Source organism: Pithys albifrons, chromosome 2, assembly GCF_047495875.1.
Source record: "Pithys albifrons albifrons isolate INPA30051 chromosome 2, PitAlb_v1, whole genome shotgun sequence".
NCBI lineage: Eukaryota > Metazoa > Chordata > Aves > Passeriformes > Thamnophilidae > Pithys > Pithys albifrons.
In genome coordinates, this window is record NC_092459.1 from 23,791,932 (window position 1) to 23,813,954 (window position 22,023).

Here is a 22,023-nt window from a genome sequence, read left to right on the forward strand (position 1 = left end):
TGTTTTTATTTTTGTGTGGGTGTGGAGTTTTTTTCCCTTTGTAACCTAGAATTGGGATTCACTAGGAGTCTTCAATTGTCCTAACAAAAGTGATTAAGAAAAACTGTCTCCATCAGTGCCTTCTTTGCCTGGAAATGGACACTGTCCTGTCCATGAATTCTGTGGTGTCAGTTTAAGTGCAGTCAGGGTACAGGGCTCTACAGTGTCCACTCCTAGTGTTAAAACAAAACAAATCCAAACCAATACATCCTCCACCCAAAACCCAATAATAATAAAATAAATATTAAAAAAAAATGGCTGTGCCTGGGTTTTCAGAAATAATCAGTCTTTTACATCAGACTGTCTTGGAGATATTCAGTAGGAGAAAAGGAAGAAAATTAGTTCACATCTGTCTCCAAGTTCTTGTTATTGCTGCCACTCCTTGTTGCTCTGTTTGTATGGTTCAATAATGATTGAGGATCCTTCAGTACAGACTGTGGCTTTTAAGAGTCTTGTCTGATGCTTAGTGATAGTTGCTGAGTATCAGAAATGTTATTTTTTCCTTTAGCTCAGTGAATGGCTATTAGGGGTTGGATGGTTTACCAGCCTTTCAAAACCTCTGATGTAGTTGCTTTTTCAATATCTGGATCTTCAGATTGACATTCACCCAAACCATGCATACCTTTTGACTCTGTTAGAACTTCTGTTAACTCCGAATCCAATGAGAGCTCCCTTACAACCTGGTAGATTCCTATTTTTAGTGAATGGTTCATAGCTTGACCTTTCAGCTATGTATTTTAATAAATGGTATGCCTTTTCTGGCATTCAGGACCTATTACAGTTGTTCCTTGCTCTGTTCCAAAATTCTATGAACGATGCAAAATTTCTCAGGACTAGCTGTGAAAAAGGAATGCTGGACCTTGGCATGGTGGTGCAGAACAAATACTGCCAGACCCTCATAGGACTTCAGTAATCAGTTGGAGCATTAGACTGCTTTCATTGCAGCTGTTCTGTAGTACTGTCAGTAATGAAAAAAGTGATCAAAACATTTGAATATGTAGATCTGCTTGCTGTGAATTATCTGGATCCAACCTGCTGTTTCAGTCTGGATTTTCTGAGGCTTTGAGATTGTATCTGCTGACGTTATCTTCTGGAAGTAATGTAGGAGATGACTTCCAGATCTTGCCTAGTTACTATGTAAAGCAGAAAGAATTAATCCTAATGTTTATTCCAAGAACTGAATTGTTTAACTTGTGTTTATTTCACATTTTCCTTAGGCTATGCTATATCTTTATTTGTGATTGTAGCTTTTCGTGTTTGAAAAACACAAAACCTCCACAAAAGCTTCCCAAACCAGTGAAAATAACATCCCCAAACCCACCACAATGAAAAAAAATCCCTCACACTCCCTCCTGATTGTCTAATATAAGAAAAGTTTTAATCATTGCTGTCTGTAAAAATATTTTTTCTTGCAGCTAAGGAATTTTCCCTTAATGTCAGTCATCTTCACAAGCAGGGTTTTTATAAGTTCTGATTAAATAAGAGGAAGTACTGTTGAAGTAGGATATCTTTTATTAAGTCAGTATTTATTGGGAAAATATATAAAACAGAAACAAAACTACAAGCAATTGATATTCATAATATAGGCAAACTTTCTGTGATGCCCATTTTATTATTGCAGTGAAATTTGATACATCAAAGTTCCTTAAGTTTTTCTATGGTTTCTCAGCTAGAATATATGCCATGTTTAATTGTCTTGTAGTTTTTCGAGTATGAATATGCTTATTGATTTCACTAGGATTGCTTTTGCATACATTAGATGAATCAATAGAATTGCAAATGTAACCAGCCAAATCAAAGCCTTTTTTCCTAATATTAAAGCTCTCACCTGACTTCTTTTGTGTGTTTTCATTCTTGCTGAGGTGTTGCTATTACTGACACCACTGATGGTTACAATATTGAAGAGTATTAGCATCATGTGGCTTAATATCTCAATAAGACAAAGCATCTTAATACAGTATGACTAAAACTAATTATTTTAAAAATTGGATTTACAGTACTTCCAATGACTAAATATTTTCCCAATCTTCAATTTATTGTTGATAAGTGGAAACAAGTATTAGAAATGAAAGGTTATATCTGACTATTGCCATGTGAGATTATATTTCTAAAAAGGCTGTATGCAATTACATTAGAGTGGACTGTTCAAAAATCTGATTTAAGTACTGGTAAAAAAAAAGTAATGTTGACTGGTGAAGAGGCTTGTGACAGTAAACAAAAAAAAAGGCAGAGGAAAAGAAAACTTGAGTGAATGCAGCACAGGCATAAACATGGTGAGAAGCACAGCTCACCTCTTAGATAATCACACAGACACAGACAGGTGGAAGGAGCCCCTGTGGGTCATCTGGTCCAACCTTCCTGTTCAAGCAGGGTCATCCTAGAGCTCGTAGCACAAATGGATTGTGTCCAAATGGTTCTTGAGTATTTCCAGTGAGGGAGACTCCACAACCTCTCTGGGCAATCTGCTCCAGTGCTCAGTCACTTGCACGGTAAAGAAGTTCTTCCTCATGTTCAGGTGGAACTTTCTGTGCATCAGTTTCTATGTGTTGCCTCCAGTCCTTGGTACTACCAATAAGAGCCTGGCTCTGCCCTTTAGACACCCTGCCTTCAGATACTTACATTCATTGTTAAGTTTCCTATTAATAAGAAACTATAAGAATGCAGAAGACTTCTAGAGTGTGTGTGCAATATGTTATTGTACGTAGAACACAACTGAAAGTACAGAAGGTACATGGTTGAACTAGAAAATGTGCTTTTTAAAGTTTGGATTTGATATTCTGACCACCAAAAGGACATAATAAAAGTGTGGTCAGGCTCTATTGCTGAATCACAGTATGGCTGAGGTTGGGAGATGTCTCTGGAGGTTATCTAGTCCAACCCCCTGCTCAAGGAGGTCATCCAGACTTCGGTCCCCAGGACTGTGTCCATACCACTTTTAACTCACTCCAAGGGCGGAGACTCCACAACTTTTCTGGGCAACCTGTGTCAGTGCTCAGTCAAATGTGCCTTTTAGAACAAATAATATGAAAAATAGAGTTAAAACACGTGGGGTTTCCCCCCTGTCGTTAAAGACGTGAATGGCAATGATTTCAGTGTGTCTAATTTAGAAGTATTTAAATTTGTTAGGCAAATCTTAGACTTCAGTTTCATGAACAGTTAATTAGCCAAAATGGGCCTGCTGGTGGGAAAGGGAATTCTTTGTTCATCCCTGCCTGTTGAGTTTCCATTCTTTCCTTATGCTGGCCTTATGATTACATTATAAAATAAATTTAAAAAAATTATCCAATTATAGACTTACCTTAGGAAATTGAGGAGGAATGAGATTCATTTTCAGATGACAGGAATGGTTGGACAGAATTAGGGGCTGTGCCTTCTCACTTCTACAGCTTCAATTTATGGTGTATTAAACTATTCCTGAAATTTTTATTTAGAAGAGAGAGAAGGGAAAAAGAAGCATGCACAAAAATTTTGTAAAGGTATAAATGCACAATTCAGGATGAGAAAACAGCAGAAGTAAGAAATGTGAAAGAAATGTTTCAGCTTATTGTTCTTGAAACGTATGTTGTAAATTAGACCACAGGTAAGCACATACTTAAATTTTTTTAAATATTGTAGTTGTTTTTTCATTCTGATTTCATTCTTATTCCAGATGCTTGCTTTTATACTTTATGACAGTTCAGGCTTTGAATTACCATTGCAGCATAGGATACGGGTTATCCTGTCATACCTAAAACCGAGCATGACTCTCTGTTAAAAGAGGTGGCTATAAACTCATGCACAATTCATCAGTTAAATGAAAATGTGTCACTGAAAAAATAGCCAAAAAATTTCTAATCATAAAATGTACTTTTACATAGCATCATTTTAATCTATGGGAAAACAGAAGTGGAATACTTAGGTGTATTAAGCTAAGCAAAGCTGTAACAATGTTTTTCTAACCTGTAAGCACGTCCCTTAGGCCAAACAGCTTAAATCTGAGAAAATTGTGCTATACATGCATACATTATAAATGCGAAATGTTCAAAATCCATTTAAAATACAAAGGAAATACTTGAAATCAACAGAGGGGACAGATGACTGTGCTGACCAGGAGACAAAAGACACTTTGGAGTCCTGGTGCCAGATTTAGTGTTGAGGTGGTCACAGAGTGGCCTGAAAGAGAAAAGTGGAATATGTTCAGATAATCTCCAGCAGTTGCACCCAATCATATCTTCAGTCAGATATCTGTCATTGAAGTTGGAGGACCTTTAAGATCATTGAGTTCAGCTGTTAACACAACACTGCCAAGTCCACCACTAAACTGTGTCTACATTTCTTATAATACCTCCAGGGAAAGTTAGAAATGAGTCATACATAACTGAATCTATAGTAGAGAGATTTTCATGTTGAAAGTACAAGTTAATTCTGCAATTTAAAAAAAAAAGAAAACCCAACTTACTTTGAGTAAGTGAAAGTAGTAATGGCTAATTACAGAGCCCCAACTATCCTGCTTTGCAACATCTCATCTTTGAGTGCTGAGGATCTGTAAAAGCAGGTGGCTGCATACAGCTGCCAAACATCATCTCAACCTCATTAGTAGTCAGTAGAGCAACATCAGAAAAGCAAGTTACAGATGGCAGTGAAGGAAAAGGCACATAAGGACTAACAGAAAGAGTCCTTGAGTATGTACCTTTACTTGCAAAATAGAGCGATGTAGTGTAAATATCATAATATCTGTAGAGACAAAAGATGGCTGCTGTCAATTAAGTTTTGAGTGGAGGTCTGTTACAGGGTAACACTAGTGAAAAACAGCTGCAAGCTTGCTTTCATTATGTACACAAATGTAGCATAAAAGATAATATTTATTATGAATGATAATTCTGTTTTAATAAGAGGATTGTTAGTTTCTCTCACACCGATGAGTCCTTTCTAGCTGGGCTCCATTCTATTGCAGTTAACCTTTTTCATTTCCTCTCTTAGTGACTTGTTCCCTGAGAAAGCAAGTTAATCTACTAGGCCTGTTCCTTTCTGAATATGTTTGATGTGCCCCTTATTCCTCAGCCCTTTCATATATACAGAAGGTGAACCTGGTCCCCCATGACGTGGACAGTTTAAACTTACATACACACTAAATATCCGGCTTATCCTTTGTCTGCCTTCTGGCTGTCCCTCGCAATGAGTAGGCACTGAATTATAACTGGGTTTTTGTTTTGTTTGTTTGTTTTTTCTGAATGAGCCACAAACATTGGTCTGGCTTTTCTACCCAGCCACAAGTTTTAATCAACATTTAACTTCATCATCTCTTCTTGTCAAATTTGGCTGAAATTGGCGAACCGTTCCAAGTTGGGGAAGTGATATGGTGCAGAGAGTAAAGCAGCAGGAGTAAAATGATGTCTACCGGTGCAATCTTGTACAAAATTTAAATTTAACAAACTAGGTGAAAGTCTCTAGAGTGTTCTGGTAGGCATCTGTTCTATGGAGTGCTCTCTCAATGTCAGGAAGAGAAGTGGCATGAAGACCTCACTGCCAAACTTCACCAGAGAATCCTGATATGGGTTCCTCTAAGAGCTCTTCTCCAAGCTAGTCCATACCTAAGCTCACTTAAGGTTCTGAGACTTAAAAGGTATTTAGACCTAAATTTAGAAAACTCCTCATTAATATAATTTTTTTAGGTATCATCTTGACTAAAGGAAGAAGAATTTTGAGAAAACCCAATATATTTATGAATTAGGTTAAATTAGTTGACTTACTTCAACTGGAAAATTCATGTTAGAAAAGTCTGAATACAGAACATTATGAATATTTCTTTCAACTAACCAGCAGACAAATAGGTCTTTTGGTAATTACTCTAAATTATGTGAAAAATACTTTTTAAGAAAGTACATGCACACAACATATTTAGCATTTTCTTTAAAATAGAGATAGCTCTTTTGTATGACAGATCTTATTGTAAGGAACAAACAGGAAAACAATATGAAATTGAATAGATGAGTTCAGAATAGTTGAGTTTTCTTCAATACTTAACTACTAAATTTTTCAGTCAGTTTCAAGGAGAGAGGAGATAAAAAAAAAAGAAATATATGTATGTGCACAGATAGTGCCACATTTTAGACTTCATTGCCTAGTTGGCCTTGGCCTTGCTCTTTTACAGAAAGTTTAACAGAAGGTGGTGAGAGGAATAGAAATGTAATCAGTTGGGCTATTATGCAGAAATAATGTGGCTAAGTACTTTCCTGGCAGTGTGTTGCTGTTTTTATCCATTCAGCAAATGTAATTTATTTATACATCTGTCAATAAATACAAGGCAGCATCCGATAATGAGTACAGCAGGGATTTAAGCTGTGTATTGCTGTGTCTGACACAAAGGTCAGCCTTGGGAAAGGGCTTGAAATTAACATTTCTTGAAAACTATTTTTCCTTCCACTGAGGCTATCTCTTAATTCCAGCAATTTTCTCTGCTTGATAAGCAGAGAGAACATACATTTTGATTATATAAAGGAGGGAGGAGGTGATGAAACTTTAAAATATTTCAACTAGCATTGCATTCTGGTGATAAGAATAGTACTTTATGCAGCACAGAAGAGATTACCTGAAGTAGAATTGGAAAGCAAATTGTATTTACAAAAGATGGCATGATTTTCCTAATAGGTGTTCAAAACAGCCTATTTGCTCACATATTCTGCTGAGCTTGACTAGAAATAACTTCATTTCAAAAAGGACAAATCTGATTGAAGGTAAAAGCATTCCCATCTCACAGATACTTGTCTAAAGGATTTACATTAAATTTTCTTGATGAGAGCACAGTAGTATTTTACTGTGCATCTGTATGAACTGGTAATGTGGAAAAAAACCCCAAACAAATCATGTCCTTGATTGCTTCATGCTTCAACCACTTAAATTACTAGATTTATGTCTGCAGTTATGGAAGAGATGTTGCAATATGATAGTTTGACAATAACTGTCACAATTATATTACTAAAATATAGATTCAACTTATTCTTGAAGTTAAGAGTATTGAAATTACAATTTAAGGACCAGGCATACCTTCCTGTGGTTTTATCTTGTTTTTAATGTACCCAGGGCATTTTAAAGTACTGTCAGTTATTATCAGAATATACAGATGTCAGGTGCTGGAAATGTCCATGAGCTGTTGTACAAGGCTGTTGTGCAATACCTTGTTGTGGAAGATCAGCAAGGTGTATGTGTGCTACTTCTGAGTCTTCCACATTTTTCTCCTTCTGTGTAGATCCTGGAGCTGGTGAAGGGCATGCATTTCCAGCTGGCCTGTCAGAAGTACTTTGAGCTGACACATGATGTAAGTAGCTCCTGATTTTTGTTCTACTGTTATCATCAACTTTGTCTTGAGAAAAACCTTGGAAATCGTGCATGAAGCCCAGAGACTATTTTCCATTTGCACATCCATCATTATCTGTCTTGCCTTGTTGTTTTTTCTTTTCAATAATTTCAAATATTCTTTTGTAATTTTCTGCAGGTATATATTCATGTTATTAATACTCTCAACATTACAAGATGTAGCAAAATGTTATGCTTTCTTCCTGAGAAGGTTATTATTGTTGAATTTTATCTATTTCAAGTCATTTAACTTTCTCAATATACTGCTTTTGATCAAATTTTAATGTATTATGCAAGTTTGATGTTATTTAAATACACCTAAAATTAACAGAAAGTATCTAAAAATTGTAATTTATTCTAATCTCCCAGCATGTGCATAGCTAATGTTGTTAATTTTTACTTGTTTTTTTTTCTCATCTGTAGTCCTGTGGGTTTCTTTTCTAAAATCAAGATTTACTGTTGACTTTTTTGTTCTTACTGGTTTTCACATTAGATTTAAATGGAACTGTTTGTCTTCAACTTTATAGCAAATATAAATGTATTAGCAAAGGTATACTCTGAACCTGTATTCCAGGGTTTTTTGGCAGCTGTAAGCTGAGTTTTGTTTCACAGTCTTAGTAAAGGTGAAAGCAGGTCTAATAATCTGGAAATTCAAAATTATGTACAGTTTGAATTCTAGATAGCACTTGCCCTGGATAAGCCCAAGTCAGTAGAAATAATAATTTTTTAAGATCATTATTGACCCCAAGGTCAACATTGGATGAAGGATAAATCTCCACATGCAGTTTAGGCAAGCTGTCTTTGTGTTCTTTTGTGGCAAATTCCAGAACAGCATTATTTTTTATCAGTCTTGTGGTAATATAAATATCTCTCTTTGCTACTTGCACTAAGAATCATCTATCTGCTTTACTGTTGATAAACCTCTCATTTTGGTGAGAGAAAGCAAAATAGAGAGACTTTCTGTAGTTTGAACAACACATGCTTATGAGGGCAGTTTTTTAAGAGAATTTGGCTGCTCAGCTTGTTACCAGCCTCCTCATAATGATTTTTCTATTCTACACCCCTGCTTTATTCATTTTAATTTTTTTTAATGAGGTGGTTACAAGGTGTGTCTCTGAAGCTGATGACCTTTGCTTTCAATCAAACTTGTGCTTTCCTGTTTATGACCAGCAGAGTTTTTCAGTGAAGGAAATTTTGGAAGATTCAGTTAGCCTAACACTGATTGTTTCTTTGAGTAGGGGAACAATCTTAGGTAAAATTTTCATAGGAATAGTGGACTGACTCACGTAGAGAATTTTAACTTCAATTATGTAAAACTTTTACTAAGCAAGTGTTTGATATATATTGGGTAGGGCAGTTAGTGTTACCTGTAATTCTTGGAAGTTAAAGTGTGTGTGGGTTAGATCGAGTATGAATGACTTTTTAGTGGAGACTTGATATTTTTCTAAGTTCACAGAATCAGCTTCACTAGTCTGGTGTTTGGCACTGAGACCATGCTAATAAACAGAGCTGGACTAGAGTGAGAATGTTTAGGTGTATTTTGGGGGGAGTGGGTGATAGGGTTCTGTCTTTGCACCTCAATGCTACTGGTTCAAGTAGCACAGGTTATGGAAAAGCTGATTCTCTTTGTATTCTACGTAACCTGGGCTTATTCACTTCAACGCTACACCTCTCCTGAACTTTTTGGTTTTGGCATTTCACAACCACAGAACAAAAGCAGCCATCATTTGTGTGGTCCAGTGCATTGTTTTCAGGCAGGAACTAATATATAAGTAACAATTTGTTGACTATTTCATGAAGTGTGAGAAAGGAAGGTTGTAGCACCATGATTACTCCATGTGGTTTTTCTGTAATATCACATGTAGCATTATCAGCTGTCATTTTAAAAGTTCTTGGTTGAAACCCAAAGATGTTTAAAGTTTTTTGAAACAGCATTTGCTATAGAAAAAATACAAACTCAGAGTTTGTATGAAAGCCAGCGTGTGCAAAATGTGCTGAATCCATGTATCACCTACTAGATGGATTATACAATTCTGTATGAAGTGAGAGGTCCTTTCACTTGGGTCAATACATATTATGAGCTTAAATTTTTAACAGCACAGAAAATACATTTTTCTTTGAGTTTAGTGGATTTCAGATAGATTTACAGATGTGAATGGACAAAGCTGCTAAAGAAATATACTTTCTCTATTTCTGGTAGTAAGTTTCAGCTGACATATGACTAAGTTAATGGCAAGGCTTTTAAAATTGATGTACTTTGATCTATATTACCCAAAAATACTGTAAAACTTAGATAAAGTACCATGAGCAGTTTAACATAAAAACCCTCCACTTCTGTGTTCAAGTTTCTTGTGAATTTCCAGCCAGAGCAGAATATTTTTATTCAGAGAAATGCTTGCTGAACCTTGTTGAAAATTACAGAGAACAGAGTTGTTTCTGTATCACTGTATCACAAATGAAGATGATGATTATGAACAGCTTTCCTCTCTTCAGGCTCTCAGAAATGGTGATAGATAGAATGCGCAGAATTCTTTCAACTAAATGTTGTGTAAGCTTTATCCAGTAGTTTCATTTCAGTAGCATTCAAGTGTGAAAAGGAGAAAGGGTACATACCCTCATACTACAATATTAACTAACAAACTTTAAATAGCTTTTAGCCAAATACCATAAATCACCTCTGAAAACATGGCTTTAGGTTCCCATTCATACAATCAGCTGCTTCTACAGCTTATTCGAATTTGCTGGGGAGAGAGGAGTTTAGAACAAAATTAAGAGTTAAAAAGTGACTCTTAAATTGGTTTGAAGAAAACTGAGATTTTTAAGGTTAAAAAAACCAGAACTAATTAAGAGCTGCTTCTGGGAAAGCCAATTTTCACTATATCACTTCTTTTTAAGCCTTTTTGGTATAAAGAAGTAATTTAGATTTCATGTAATGAAAATTGGAACATGGATGAAAACTGGCTGGATGAAACTTATCCAGATAAGACTGAAATAGAAAGTGAAATTCAGTGATGGTTTTGTTTTTTTTTTCTCTCTGTGCCTTTGAGTATCAAATTAGAGTGCTAGGACTGTTACTGACTTTTAAGATTTTGCAGGCGAGGTCACTGACTGCACTTGCTAATTCATGTCTGAATTAGGTTTTGTTATCCATGCCACCATTTCCTAATGGAGCTAAGCTGGGCAGTGGTAACGCATTTAATCAGGGCTCTGTTTGGAGCTCATCCTCTGCTTTATGATTATTCACAAGTGGCTGAAATTTAAATTGATGGGGTTTGGCATATTAAATTAGCCACACTATATGTCCTCTGGAGACTGTGTGTGCAGAGTGCTTGTTATACTTGAATTGGCCCCACCCTTTTGGGAAAAAGGGAATATCATGGGAGCAGAAATTTACCAGTATACGACTCTTAGTCTTGCATGTTGTTTTCTTGTATCCCAGGTTTGGTAAGCTTTTCAATGTATTTTAAGAGCAGTATTTTTCTTAAAATGTTCTTAGAATTCACATGAACTGACAGGCATGTGGTAAAAAGTGAGGATTGCCTGAATAGGAGGTGGAAGCACCTTTTATTTAAACTAAGTGTTTCCAACTTCTGAGCCTCCCAAAAGAGATACAAAGGTTATTACTGTGGTTTGTGTTGAGTATGTCAGAAGAGCTTAACTTTAAAGGCTGAAAGCTTTGTTGATTTGAAATATCTTAGCCTGCTGCCTTGTAAATATTTGTGGCTACTGGGTTAAACAGGGAAAGAAGTGAAGCTACCCATTTCCATTCACAGTTTCACACTGATACTTAGGATCTAGATTTATATTGTGCAATTGTCACAACTTTTAATAGTATTCTCTACTGCCACTTGAACTCTAGACTTGTCTCACTCCCTCTTTTGGGTCAGGAAATTCTGTTTTAAGGTGTAGGTTCAATTGTTCTGCATCTCTAAAGAGATGCCATTTTACTTATGTTGTTTTAGATGTTTTGGGGTATCATTTTTCTTTACTACAGCAAAGACAGTGTGAAATAATGTTTGAATATGCCAAAGCGGTTATTTTATTTCTAAGAGGAGGAAGAAAATTTATGATGGAACTAGATCTGGGTCATGCTAATATTTGCTGAGGCAGTATTTACAAACTGATGCCTTTTTCTTCAACAAAATTGGAACTTTGAAAATTGTTAAGTAATTTGTTCTTAAATGTGAAAAGATGACTTTTAGAAATAAATATAATAACTTGGTGTCCCTTTTCTTTTATGTGCAGGTTGAGGACATTGGGTTTTCTTTGAATCATCCTAATCAGTATTTTACAGAAAGTCAAAAGCTACTAAATGGTGGTAGAGAACTGAAGAAGGAATTAAGTAATTCAGGAAACTCTCAACAAAAAAATAATACTCAGGAAAGCATGAATTCGAATTCGACTCCCACCTCTTCAAATACAACAGCTGATACAGAGCTGGAGGGACTGGAAGCATACTTCACTGAAGACTAAGTAGCTGTGTTACTTGCCTGTTGTGTTATGTTTTCTTTCATTCTTTCCCTCCTCTAGCTGGATTTGTTCCTATACTAAAAAGAATATGTGCTTCACCACCTGGAAGACAGAGGCATTTAATACCTTGAATAGGCTGAAAAAAGATAGATACTGAAGCTGTAATTGCACCCAGTACTTATTTTCACTGCTTTAGGAGGCTGTTTTATATGGCATGTTTAAGGATGGGAAATCAAAGTTCCTTCGCAATTATTAGGTGATTTTGTCTGATGTACCTTTTTTCAGTTTCTTCAAAATGTTCAATTATTTTTATCCCATTTTGTGGTCACTTTTCTATGTATCTTCTTAATAAATAATTTGCAAAGCAGAGGTTTTTTGTATTTTCTTTTTAGCTGTCTTTGGGTGGTAATGAAGTAGTTCTTATGATCAAAATTACTCTCTAGAGGAGTGAGTCTGTCTCTTCTATATGAGGAGCTGAAGGAAATCAGCTTCCTAATTTGTATCTTGACACTAAGTTTAAAGAGCTGGTTTTGATGCTTGAAATGGAGCATAAGCAGAGTTTAGACACCTGTATGTAAAAAAGTAATCAAAGAAGGCGATGTTCTGCCAACTGTCTCATCACAAAATATCTAAAAACTTCCTAGCATATATTTCTTTTAAAGTTTCTTCAATGTCTGAGTGCAGCTGGAACCTCCTGTGTCTTGCTAAGCTTAACAGCAGTCTGAGTGCAGCTTTAGGTCACCTAAATTCCATCCATTGTCACCTAACACACAAACTGCTTTCAGTTCAGCAGCAACCACTGTGCAGTGGATGGAAGCTCTAAGCAGAGCTGGTATTTTCTGTCATGCTGTTAGAGTACTTTCCCAAGGATTTAAAAGACCTTAATTTTATTTTCTCTGATGCCTAAGGAGTTTCAAGGCAACATTACAGCCTCCCTGGAGAGTGACCCAACCACGGGTATAGGCCTGTAACCACATAAATGTGGTATTGTTATTGCTGGTAACTTGTAAGGTCTTAGCATGAAGGCTCACTGAGTTTCACTGTTCTGAGCTTGGCTTGTGACACCCGAAGCTTTAGCTGTAACATCACCTGCCAAATGACAGCCTAGCTTTGTACAGTTGTGTGCTGTGCTGCTTCTGTTGATAATGACTCTGATTTATTTCTGTGGCTAATGGCTAGTAAGTAATAAGTAGTTATTTTGTGTAGAATGAATGAACCTATGATTTTAGGTGCCAGAGGCACCATGGATATAAACAAACCATCCATGGCCAAGTGCCAATCCTTAAACAAGGTTTGTGCAAAACTAGTTTTTAGGGAGAAAAGATGAAAGAAAAAATATACAGTGTGAGTAAACACACATTTTATACAAATAAAAATTTGGCTGTATTGTGGAATTTGCAGACAATGAAGAACAGCAAGTAGAATTTTTTTGGAAATGTGCTATATTACACCAGATGGATTCTAGAGAGAAGAAAGAACAGTACCTACTATCAGCATCCACCAACTCCTGATGAACAGCTTTGGACCCTGTTGGTCTCAGGACCCCAAGAGGCCATGGAAAGGTGCGTGCAACACTAGAGAAAGGGATGATAGATGCAAAAGGGTGTGTGAGTATTTAGTGGATGAGTAACTAATTGTACTCTATTAGAGGTTTTATTTTCTCTACAATAACTGGATGATTTAGACTATTGAGACGGTGACTGGACTAAAGATTTTGATTACTGTTAAGATTTTTGACTAACTGTAAATCTTTGTTTTCTCATACATAGTGTTTTTTAAGGGGACATAACTTGCACAGTGGTACTACAACAGCAGGCTTTAAAAACAAAACATGTTGTATGTTGTTAGAAGAGGATCCTTCAGGTTCACTGTTCTGTTTATCTGCCTTGAAGTAGTCCTTAGTTTATTGAGGGACTACTTTGTGTAAACTACCAAACCTTTGACTCTTTGAATGTTTTGCATTCAAAGGAGTTGTAGAAATCCACCCTGGGCAAAGGCTCAGGGCCATGGTTGTCCTGGGCCCAAGGAACACAAAGTGATGAACAGCCATGGGCTTGGTTTCTGCTGTTGGTTAAGCTCCTGGCATCACCCCTCCTGATGTGTGGAAGGCCACTGGTTGTATTAGATGGTTAAGAAACTTGGCTTTAGGGTTTTGAAGTGTCCTTGGAAGTGGTAACTGTCCTCTAGTTTTGCATTACCAAATACCTGAGTTGGAGATACCTCAGCAGACATCACAGATCCCTTCAACAAATGTCAAAGTCTTTCAGTCCTGCAATGGGATGTATGTTCCTAAGTGAAACAGCTGGAAGAAGAACAAGGTTGTCAAGGCACAAAATGCAGGTGGTGTTTCCCAACCAAGGGAAAATGTAATTTCTGATTCAACCCTAACCCTGCTTGTGTAGACCTCAAACCATCAAACTCCTAGCTCTTCCTTTCTGAGCTTTACCTGGGCTCTGAAATCAGCTAGGGTGGGAATGTGCTGTTTGTCCACATATTCTGCAATGGTTTACTATGTTAGCAGAATAAACTTATTTTTAGGAATTCAAGCATAAAAAAAGGTCTCTGTTACAAGGAAGCGAATATAACTGCACATCCTCTGAATGAAAATTCTTAAACTGAAGTGCAAGAAACATGAGTATGGGGCAAAGCCTTTTGTCCTTCATTAGCTTGCTTCATTATTGTGAGTTTATCTCTCTTGATTACTAGTACTAAAAATTGCCTTAAACTGTATTTTTTTCCCTTTTATTAGTCAGGAGGACTATAATAAAATAATAGCATAAAATGTACAAACTATAGAATGCAGTTGCAACTAACTGGCAAAGGATTGAAATTGATGCTTTTGTTGCTATTTGAAGAAAATGACAATGTATTTTCCTACTTCACATATTATGACTGTTTTGATTTTTCTTTGAAAGCTGAATATTTTGAAGTTGATAATCTGGAAAAATCCAAAATGAGACTCCTCCTTGTGAGCTGTTGAACACCAAGGAGCTTTATGCTCTTACTGCTTTATCAATTCAGTAAGAATCTCTTTTTCCTTGATATAGAGCTGTTTGAGATTAGAAAAGCATAATCACTAAAAGTATGTAAATAATTAATTTGAAAACATTTCCTGCATTGTAGTAGTGCTACTAAAAGAATACTTAGTCAGAACATAAGGATTCTGAAAACCAAAATGACCCTGATATAATTATGTAGTAGCCAAAAATAGCAACAAACCAAATTACCAAGTAGACCAATAACCAAATCCCCACAAAATTCCAGTCCCTATTTTACAAGTTGAAAAGAAAATGTAATTCTGTAGAAAAGCATTGCAGATGGATCTATTTGCAAGTATCAACTCTTCTAATGGATTTTTTAATTGTTATAACTTGATACTTGAATAAAACCAGGAATATACATACAGGTAATGTTTGAAACTGTTCTGGAGAAGACACTTTGGTATTCTCCATCAGTTAAGAAGATCCTAAGATAGTATTTGGTTGTGGTTCTGAGAGGATGCCCTGTGCTAAAACACAGCCCTGCGTAGCAATTGTGCTCATGTAGTCTTCTTTCCATCCACCATCTCATCTCAAATGTGCCACAGTTCAGTTTAAGGATGGATGTTTCAAAAGGAACGCTGATCCAAAGCTTGTGATCATTTGAAGTGCTAGCATCAAAGACACTGCAACAGTTTGGAACTTCAAAGCCTTTAAAGATCTAATGAAGAAGAGAATACACTCTTGGGTGTTCTGCAGAAGGAGGGGTGAGAAGCTCACAGGCTGGGCGTGACTTACAGTGTTCCACTGAGATGTGGAGTGCTGCCCTGGCAGTGGGTGTGGAGAGAGCAGGCACTGCTGTCATGGCACCATAGAGGCAGATTCATGCAGCCAAACATCTGAAGCTGAGTGCGTGGTGTTCCTTCTTTCTTCTATGCATATTTAGGGAGCAGTGTGTGGTGAGCAGTTGTACTGTGCGTCTCGTCTTTCTCTCGGGTTTTATTCCTCTCTCTCCTTTTCATTACTATTATTATTGTATATTTTGTTTCAGTTATTAAGCAGTTCTTATCTCAACCCCTGAAGTTTACCTTTTTTCCTGTTTGATTTCCTTCTCCATCACCACGCCCCTGTGCCACCTTCACCAGCTCAGGAATGTGGTGTGTGTGAGCTTTCGGACAAGCTTACTGATTGCAAGCAATTACAGATGCTTTCCTGGTTTTTCCAAGTACATATTAGAACATCCAATGAATTACAGCTGGAAATATGTATTCAAGGTCTCAATATGTGAATGGTTCTTAGGGATGTATTTCACATCATGGTACTTGAGATGTTATTATTATATTTTTTAAAGTAAATTTAACATATTCTAAAATCTGTATCCATTTCAAGTCCTTTAAAAATACGCCAGAGAATCGCTGTCATTTGAGGTCATTGTATGTTTGGTGTCTTATTTTTTTTTCTTGTTTCCTATTTTTACTACACTGTAGGTCTGCTGAATAACTGGAATCTTCTAACTAACCTCTGCTGTTCACAGTCTCTGCATTTCACTATCATGTGTGTTCCTCCTTGTCTGCTACATAGTAGATGTTACTGATGGTGGTTCTTAGAACGTATCACAGAGAACTTGTGTGACATCCACTGCTTAGTTCACACTGGCAGGGTAACCATTGATCAATGGGTATAATTCAATCCCTCAAGGAACCTGAAGTATTTATGTAGGTAAATTGTTTGGAAAACAGGTATAAATATGTCAAGAGTGAATTGTAGGTGCAAAATATGCAAAAATGGATACATAAATAATAACTTCTTTAAGGAGGAAGCACTGAAAGACTTTAGAAGTGGTTTAGAGCAGGTGAAAAGTAGATCAGTAGCTGGAGACTTGAAGGTGGTATCAGCATGTGTCAGTTGATCAGTTGAGGGAGATCAGGACTTGGTGATTAGGTGCAAAAAGAAGGAACATGTGTGAATTCTCAATTTCTTTTAAAATAAAAATTACAACCACAATGAAAGCATCACAAGATGTGTTTCTACCTGAAATAACAGTTTTCAGTGAAGTCAAAGATGTTTTGTCATATAATCATAAACCTTAATTAAGAAGGTTCATAAACATTGGATAATGAAAAAGACATGATTATAGCAGAAGCAGATTTGGCACAATCTTAGTATTTTTATAGAAGAATATTACATCCTACTCAGGATCAGAGTTTTACCGTGGGAGGTGTTATGCAAACAGAAAGTCTCTGCTGTGCTCAATGACAGGACTTGCAAAGTGAACTTCAGTAAAAATCAACTTACAGGAAATGTCTTTGCTCAAACTGAACCAGTCAAATGGATGCATAAACTACTGGATGAAATGTAATGGTCTGTGTTGTGCTGTTCAAAGTAGATGATCTGGCTGGTCCTTTTGGCCATTAACAGGTATGACATGTGGATTTATTTTTATGCTTATAAAAAATTAATCTTCCAAGCTGCAGAGTGTACTCGGTTCAAAGAGCTACTCTAGTGCTTTTGGGTGGAATACAGAGGCAATCTAACAGAGACTGAAGAGGTAGAAATATGTGAGTTAGCCAGTCAGTGTTCAGGTCTTTGAAGGGTCTGGCTTGGCCAGGTACAGTTTTCAAAGAAATTATTGGCTGTAGAAAAATACCAGGAAGCCTGCTAAATGACTTTGATTCTACTCTGAGATTTGGTGTTGAAGCATATGAAAATACATGAAGTTCTTAACACGGTGTAGGTAAAAACCAGTAATACTTGCAGGTGCTCTATGACTTTGAATGGAAGAAAAGGAGAATCCTAGTCAACTGTAGCTTAGAAAGGAGGTGAGGGGCTTTCTTACATTGTCTCTCTGTTAAATCAGGAGGCACTGTAGAAGATAATGGGTTTATCTACAGTGATCACATTTTTCTCTTTATTATGGTGTCCTAAGAAATGGCTGTAAAACTGTCTTTTGCAGGATCTAACATTAATAGAAATATTTTTTACAGTTGGGGAAACTTTTCACTTGGATTTAGGTATTCACTTATGGTCTTAGTTCTCACAGGTTCATCACTATTACAGTATATAAAGAATAACAAGTACACATATCTGAATCAACATAAAAATAGGAAAAGTAGATCCAATAATTTAAATATATGTGTCAAATTAGTTGTAGGGTTTGTAATAAAAGTTACAATAGTTGAATATGGTAGTGCAGCTATAGTCATCTGGTGAGTGCATGTGTGATAGAAGTGTAGTACTCCCCTCAGTCTATTTCTACTTAGCATGTTTATTAAAAGTATATTTCTCCCCTTTTTACCATTCATTTAAAGATTGTCATAATTCTGTTTTGTAAAAATTTCAAATGTATTATGCAGTGGAAAAATACACTGGAATGCCCTTTTAAATTATTTACTGATTTTCATGGCTTTTCTGTCTGTTGCCTCTATGTTTTGTCTTACACTGACTTTTATGAGCTATGTAAGGCCTTACCTTGAAACCTCAGAATCTGACAGTTTTGGATTAAAGAATGCCACTTCATTCATTTTCTCTTCGTGTGTCACCTAGAAAAAAAAATCCTACACAATGAAAATTTTAAAGACCTTCATAGACCATATGAAATTAACTCCTCCCTTTGCCCTTCTAAAGTTCCCATTAAATTGAATTATAAGTAAAGGAATATAGGTAGGTATTTTTTTAAACACACTCAAGGAGATGCAATTATACCCAGGAGGCCACACGACATTATATTTATGCCAGTTCTAGATGCAATGTTTTTCTTTTGATTTCTGAATTGTTTTGGAGCGTATATAAATGGGAATTCACTTCTAAGAGAAAACCAAACCAAACTGACTATTCTTATCAGCAATGAAAATAATAGAATATTGAGCCTGCTGAGCTGCTTCCATTCTGAAGGCCAAGGTGATCTGAAGCACAGCCATCAAGTTGGCATGTCTAGATTGGTTGTCAAACAAGTTTGATGGGATGTTCACTCTTTTTAAGTGCAATGTGGGCTCCCAGCACATACCAAGTTAGATGGCAGAGGAGAGAAGAGCCACTTGTTTCCTGTAGGTAGCCGAAAACTATTTAAAACTATTTAAAAAGTTGACTTGTGTGACACTTACTTAAGGTGCTTAAATACTTGTCTGGAAGGGAAAAATCATATCTCTTTGTTTGCCATCCAGCTGTGTAACTGGTTCTGCTAAGGTGCTTTCTATGAATGGGTTTTATGTTGGAATAAACAATAGCTGTAGTGTAACAATTTTCATATTTTTGCAAGTCATGTTCGTGGTACATGATTATTTCATTACATGACAAGTTCAATATTTATTAAATTGTCTTTTGCACAGAATTTAGAACACACTAAATCCAGTTCTCCCGGAATGACACTCAAATCTCTGCCATAATGTGAGCCACCAACACACTTAGTTCTCAGTTCAGATTCAGTTTCTCAAAAGGATAGTTAGTAGCTAGTCTTACTTTTCAACAAGTATCAAGCTCTAGAAATGCTTTTTTCCTCATTAGAATTTAGTCCCGTTTCAAAAATTTCACATGCAATATTCAGCTGTAGTGAGTCAGTATTTTTTCGTAATGTAAATAAAAAAAATTTTAAAAAGTTTTAATTACATTTAAACTGAAGAAGTGCTGCATTTCTTAATTGGAATGTCTTACTTAAGACTTTAAACTCAGTTGGAGCTTATTGCTAGCAACGAAGTTTGTTCCTAATAAGTTACTGTTTCTCCTCCTTTATGTTAATAGACTTAACCTGTTCAAGTCACTTGTTCCCTCATTGAGAATGGCTGCAAGAACCACTTTCTCTAACAAAAATCACTTGAGGGGCATTTCTGTAGCCTGCAAGAACAAAATCATAAAACAGAAAGGAAAGTATTCTCCTGAATATAGTGTTAATCTTTCAGTTCTTGATCATCATAACTACGGAGAATGTTAATTACTAAGAGATGATGATGTCCAGAAACCTGGAAGAAATGTCTAAAGGAGTGCATCCCAAGCTTTATTTAGCATTCTTTCTTAAACTGACAATATAAAGAAGTGAATAGACCTCTTCTACCTGAGCACGATTTATACTGCAATTGGTAACAACTGATGTCTTAACAGAGCTGAGATTCATAGTATCAGATGGAACAATTTGTTCTTCATTACATTTTTCATCTGAGGATTATGAATCCAGGTCTGTCAGGAAGGTGGTCTGTGCTGTGTACATTGCTCAGCTGCTTGGAGAACTCGGAGTTCTCACATGAAGTTGAATGCTCAGTGTATAGCTACACTGAGATGAACAAGTTGATTGGGACTAATACTTTGATTGTGTGAACTAAAATTAAATGGTAGGGATATCTTAGAAGTATCTATTTCCTCTGTCTACCAGTAAGCTGAAGGTTGTTGGCATTCCCTTAAATTCCAAATGCCTAAATACTTCAATTAAAATAAAAGAAACAACATCAACGCAAGCTATTCCTGGGTACTTTGGAAAAGCTTTAGTTTTCAACTGTTGCTGAATGATTGTTTTGGGAGTGAAAATTTGGCTCTTTCCTCTAAGTAAATAAATGCATTTGGTGCATTTTTCCAATGTATCATGGTGTTAATGTCTTCATGGGCCACTGTGGTCAGAGTCTTGCATGCAAATCCTTGAATGTTGCTTAACCTAAATCTACTCTCTGCAAGTGGTTTTATTTGCTTGTGTGCATAATTTGTGGTGCTTCACTGAGCAGAATCTACAGCATGAATTAGCTGTGTGGCCAAATTGTGCCACAATTATTATTAAATTATTAAAGCCATGGGTTGGTTACTTTGCATGTTTGTTCTGCCAGGTGGAAGACTGAACTCTAATAAACATATACTTCTGAACTAGTCTCAGTGGGATGTTTGCAAGGGACTGATAAAATCTTAACTTCCTAGGGTGAAGAAAGCGTTAAGGTTTCTGTTGGCCATCAGTCTTGGTTTGCTCACAATTCAGAAGAGTTGTTAGCACTGGAAGGAGTCTAGCCTGGTCGTTGGGGGTCACAGGGTGTCTTTGGAATAGGAAAGGGGCGGATAAAAGCATCAATATGTTTGTTTCCTGCATGGATGAACTGGTTGCAGAGTAGTGAAATAAGCGAGAGGTGGTCTGTGGGCTGCGAGTGTCAAACAGAGCCATCAGAAGCCTAGAAAAACATGTGGGTGACATCTGAGGGACTTCGTTTATAACTTATGGTTGTTAGAAGCCAAATACCTAAAGCCCCCCCAAAAACCTGTATAGATTTTCACTTCTATGAATGCACAGAATTACACTATCAAAATAATTGTATTGTTAAACCTGCCGATAAACCAAATAGACAGTATGAAGTGAACATTTCAGGGCATAGTGTTCCACTATTACAGGCTGCTGTTCCTATTCACAGCTACTGATAAATGGGTATTTCAACCCCACAAGCATTTTCCCTTTGGCAGGCAGCAAGGTCCTCCCGTTTGTGCAGCCCTCTCTGAGCAGGGTTTCAGTTGAAAACACTCCCTTGATGGGATTGTCATGTCAGGTTTGCTCTTAGAAACAGGTTTAGCATAATGGAAATATTCAGGATAACTTTGTTTTGTCATTGTCTCTTTTCATGTGTTCTGTGTTCAAGGAACTGGGAAGAGTGATAATTTGGACCAGGAATGTATGAAGACCTGTCTGCTGCCTTCATCAGCCTGTGGGAAACTGAAGGCTGCTAAAATGAGCAATAAAGAAGTGCAGCACTTGGCTTCTTATTCATGTTTGAATGCAAATCAAACAGCAGCTTCCATTGCTCCTCTTAAAAAAAAATAGGAAAAAACATACTTCAAAATGATAAAGAAGTTGGAAGAATATAATAATATTATTACACGTACTAATTTCCAGAGGAGATATTGTGGCAGTGTCTCATTGTTCATGGTCTTGTTACACAAGAATATGCAAGACAGAGTATTTTTTGCCTCGATAGCTTACAGTTTAAATTATCAGATGATGTGATGAGTGAATGTAACAAAGGGGCAGATGATTAAAAAATAAAATGGAAAGGACCCTGTCCAGAAGATGTTTTTACATTTGTGTGTGGTATAAATTGAAGGTTTGAGGTGGGTTGTTAAAATAGACATTAATTATGCCCATAGTCTCAGCTGGTCACTTGCCTATCCAATATGAGCTGGCAGTTGGGTACTGAGGAAGGATTTGAAATCAATGAATACCAAGTAGAAAAACACATGAAAACAAATTACA

The 22,023-nt window shown here is 36.5% G+C and overlaps 1 protein-coding gene across 1 annotated transcript in view; it reads left to right on the forward strand.

Moving 5' to 3' along the window:
* The window catches only part of PRIM2 (DNA primase subunit 2), a 98,058-nt gene extending 85,856 nt beyond the window's left edge, over positions 1 to 12,202 (forward strand). The window contains exons 12-13 of the mRNA XM_071548498.1: positions 7,265 to 7,333; positions 11,617 to 12,202. Of these exons, the coding sequence (XP_071404599.1) occupies positions 7,265 to 7,333; positions 11,617 to 11,844 (297 nt within the window). The 3' untranslated portion in view covers positions 11,845 to 12,202. The remainder of the gene's footprint in view (positions 1 to 7,264; positions 7,334 to 11,616) is intronic.
* The last annotated feature ends 9,821 nt before the right edge of the window (positions 12,203 to 22,023 follow it).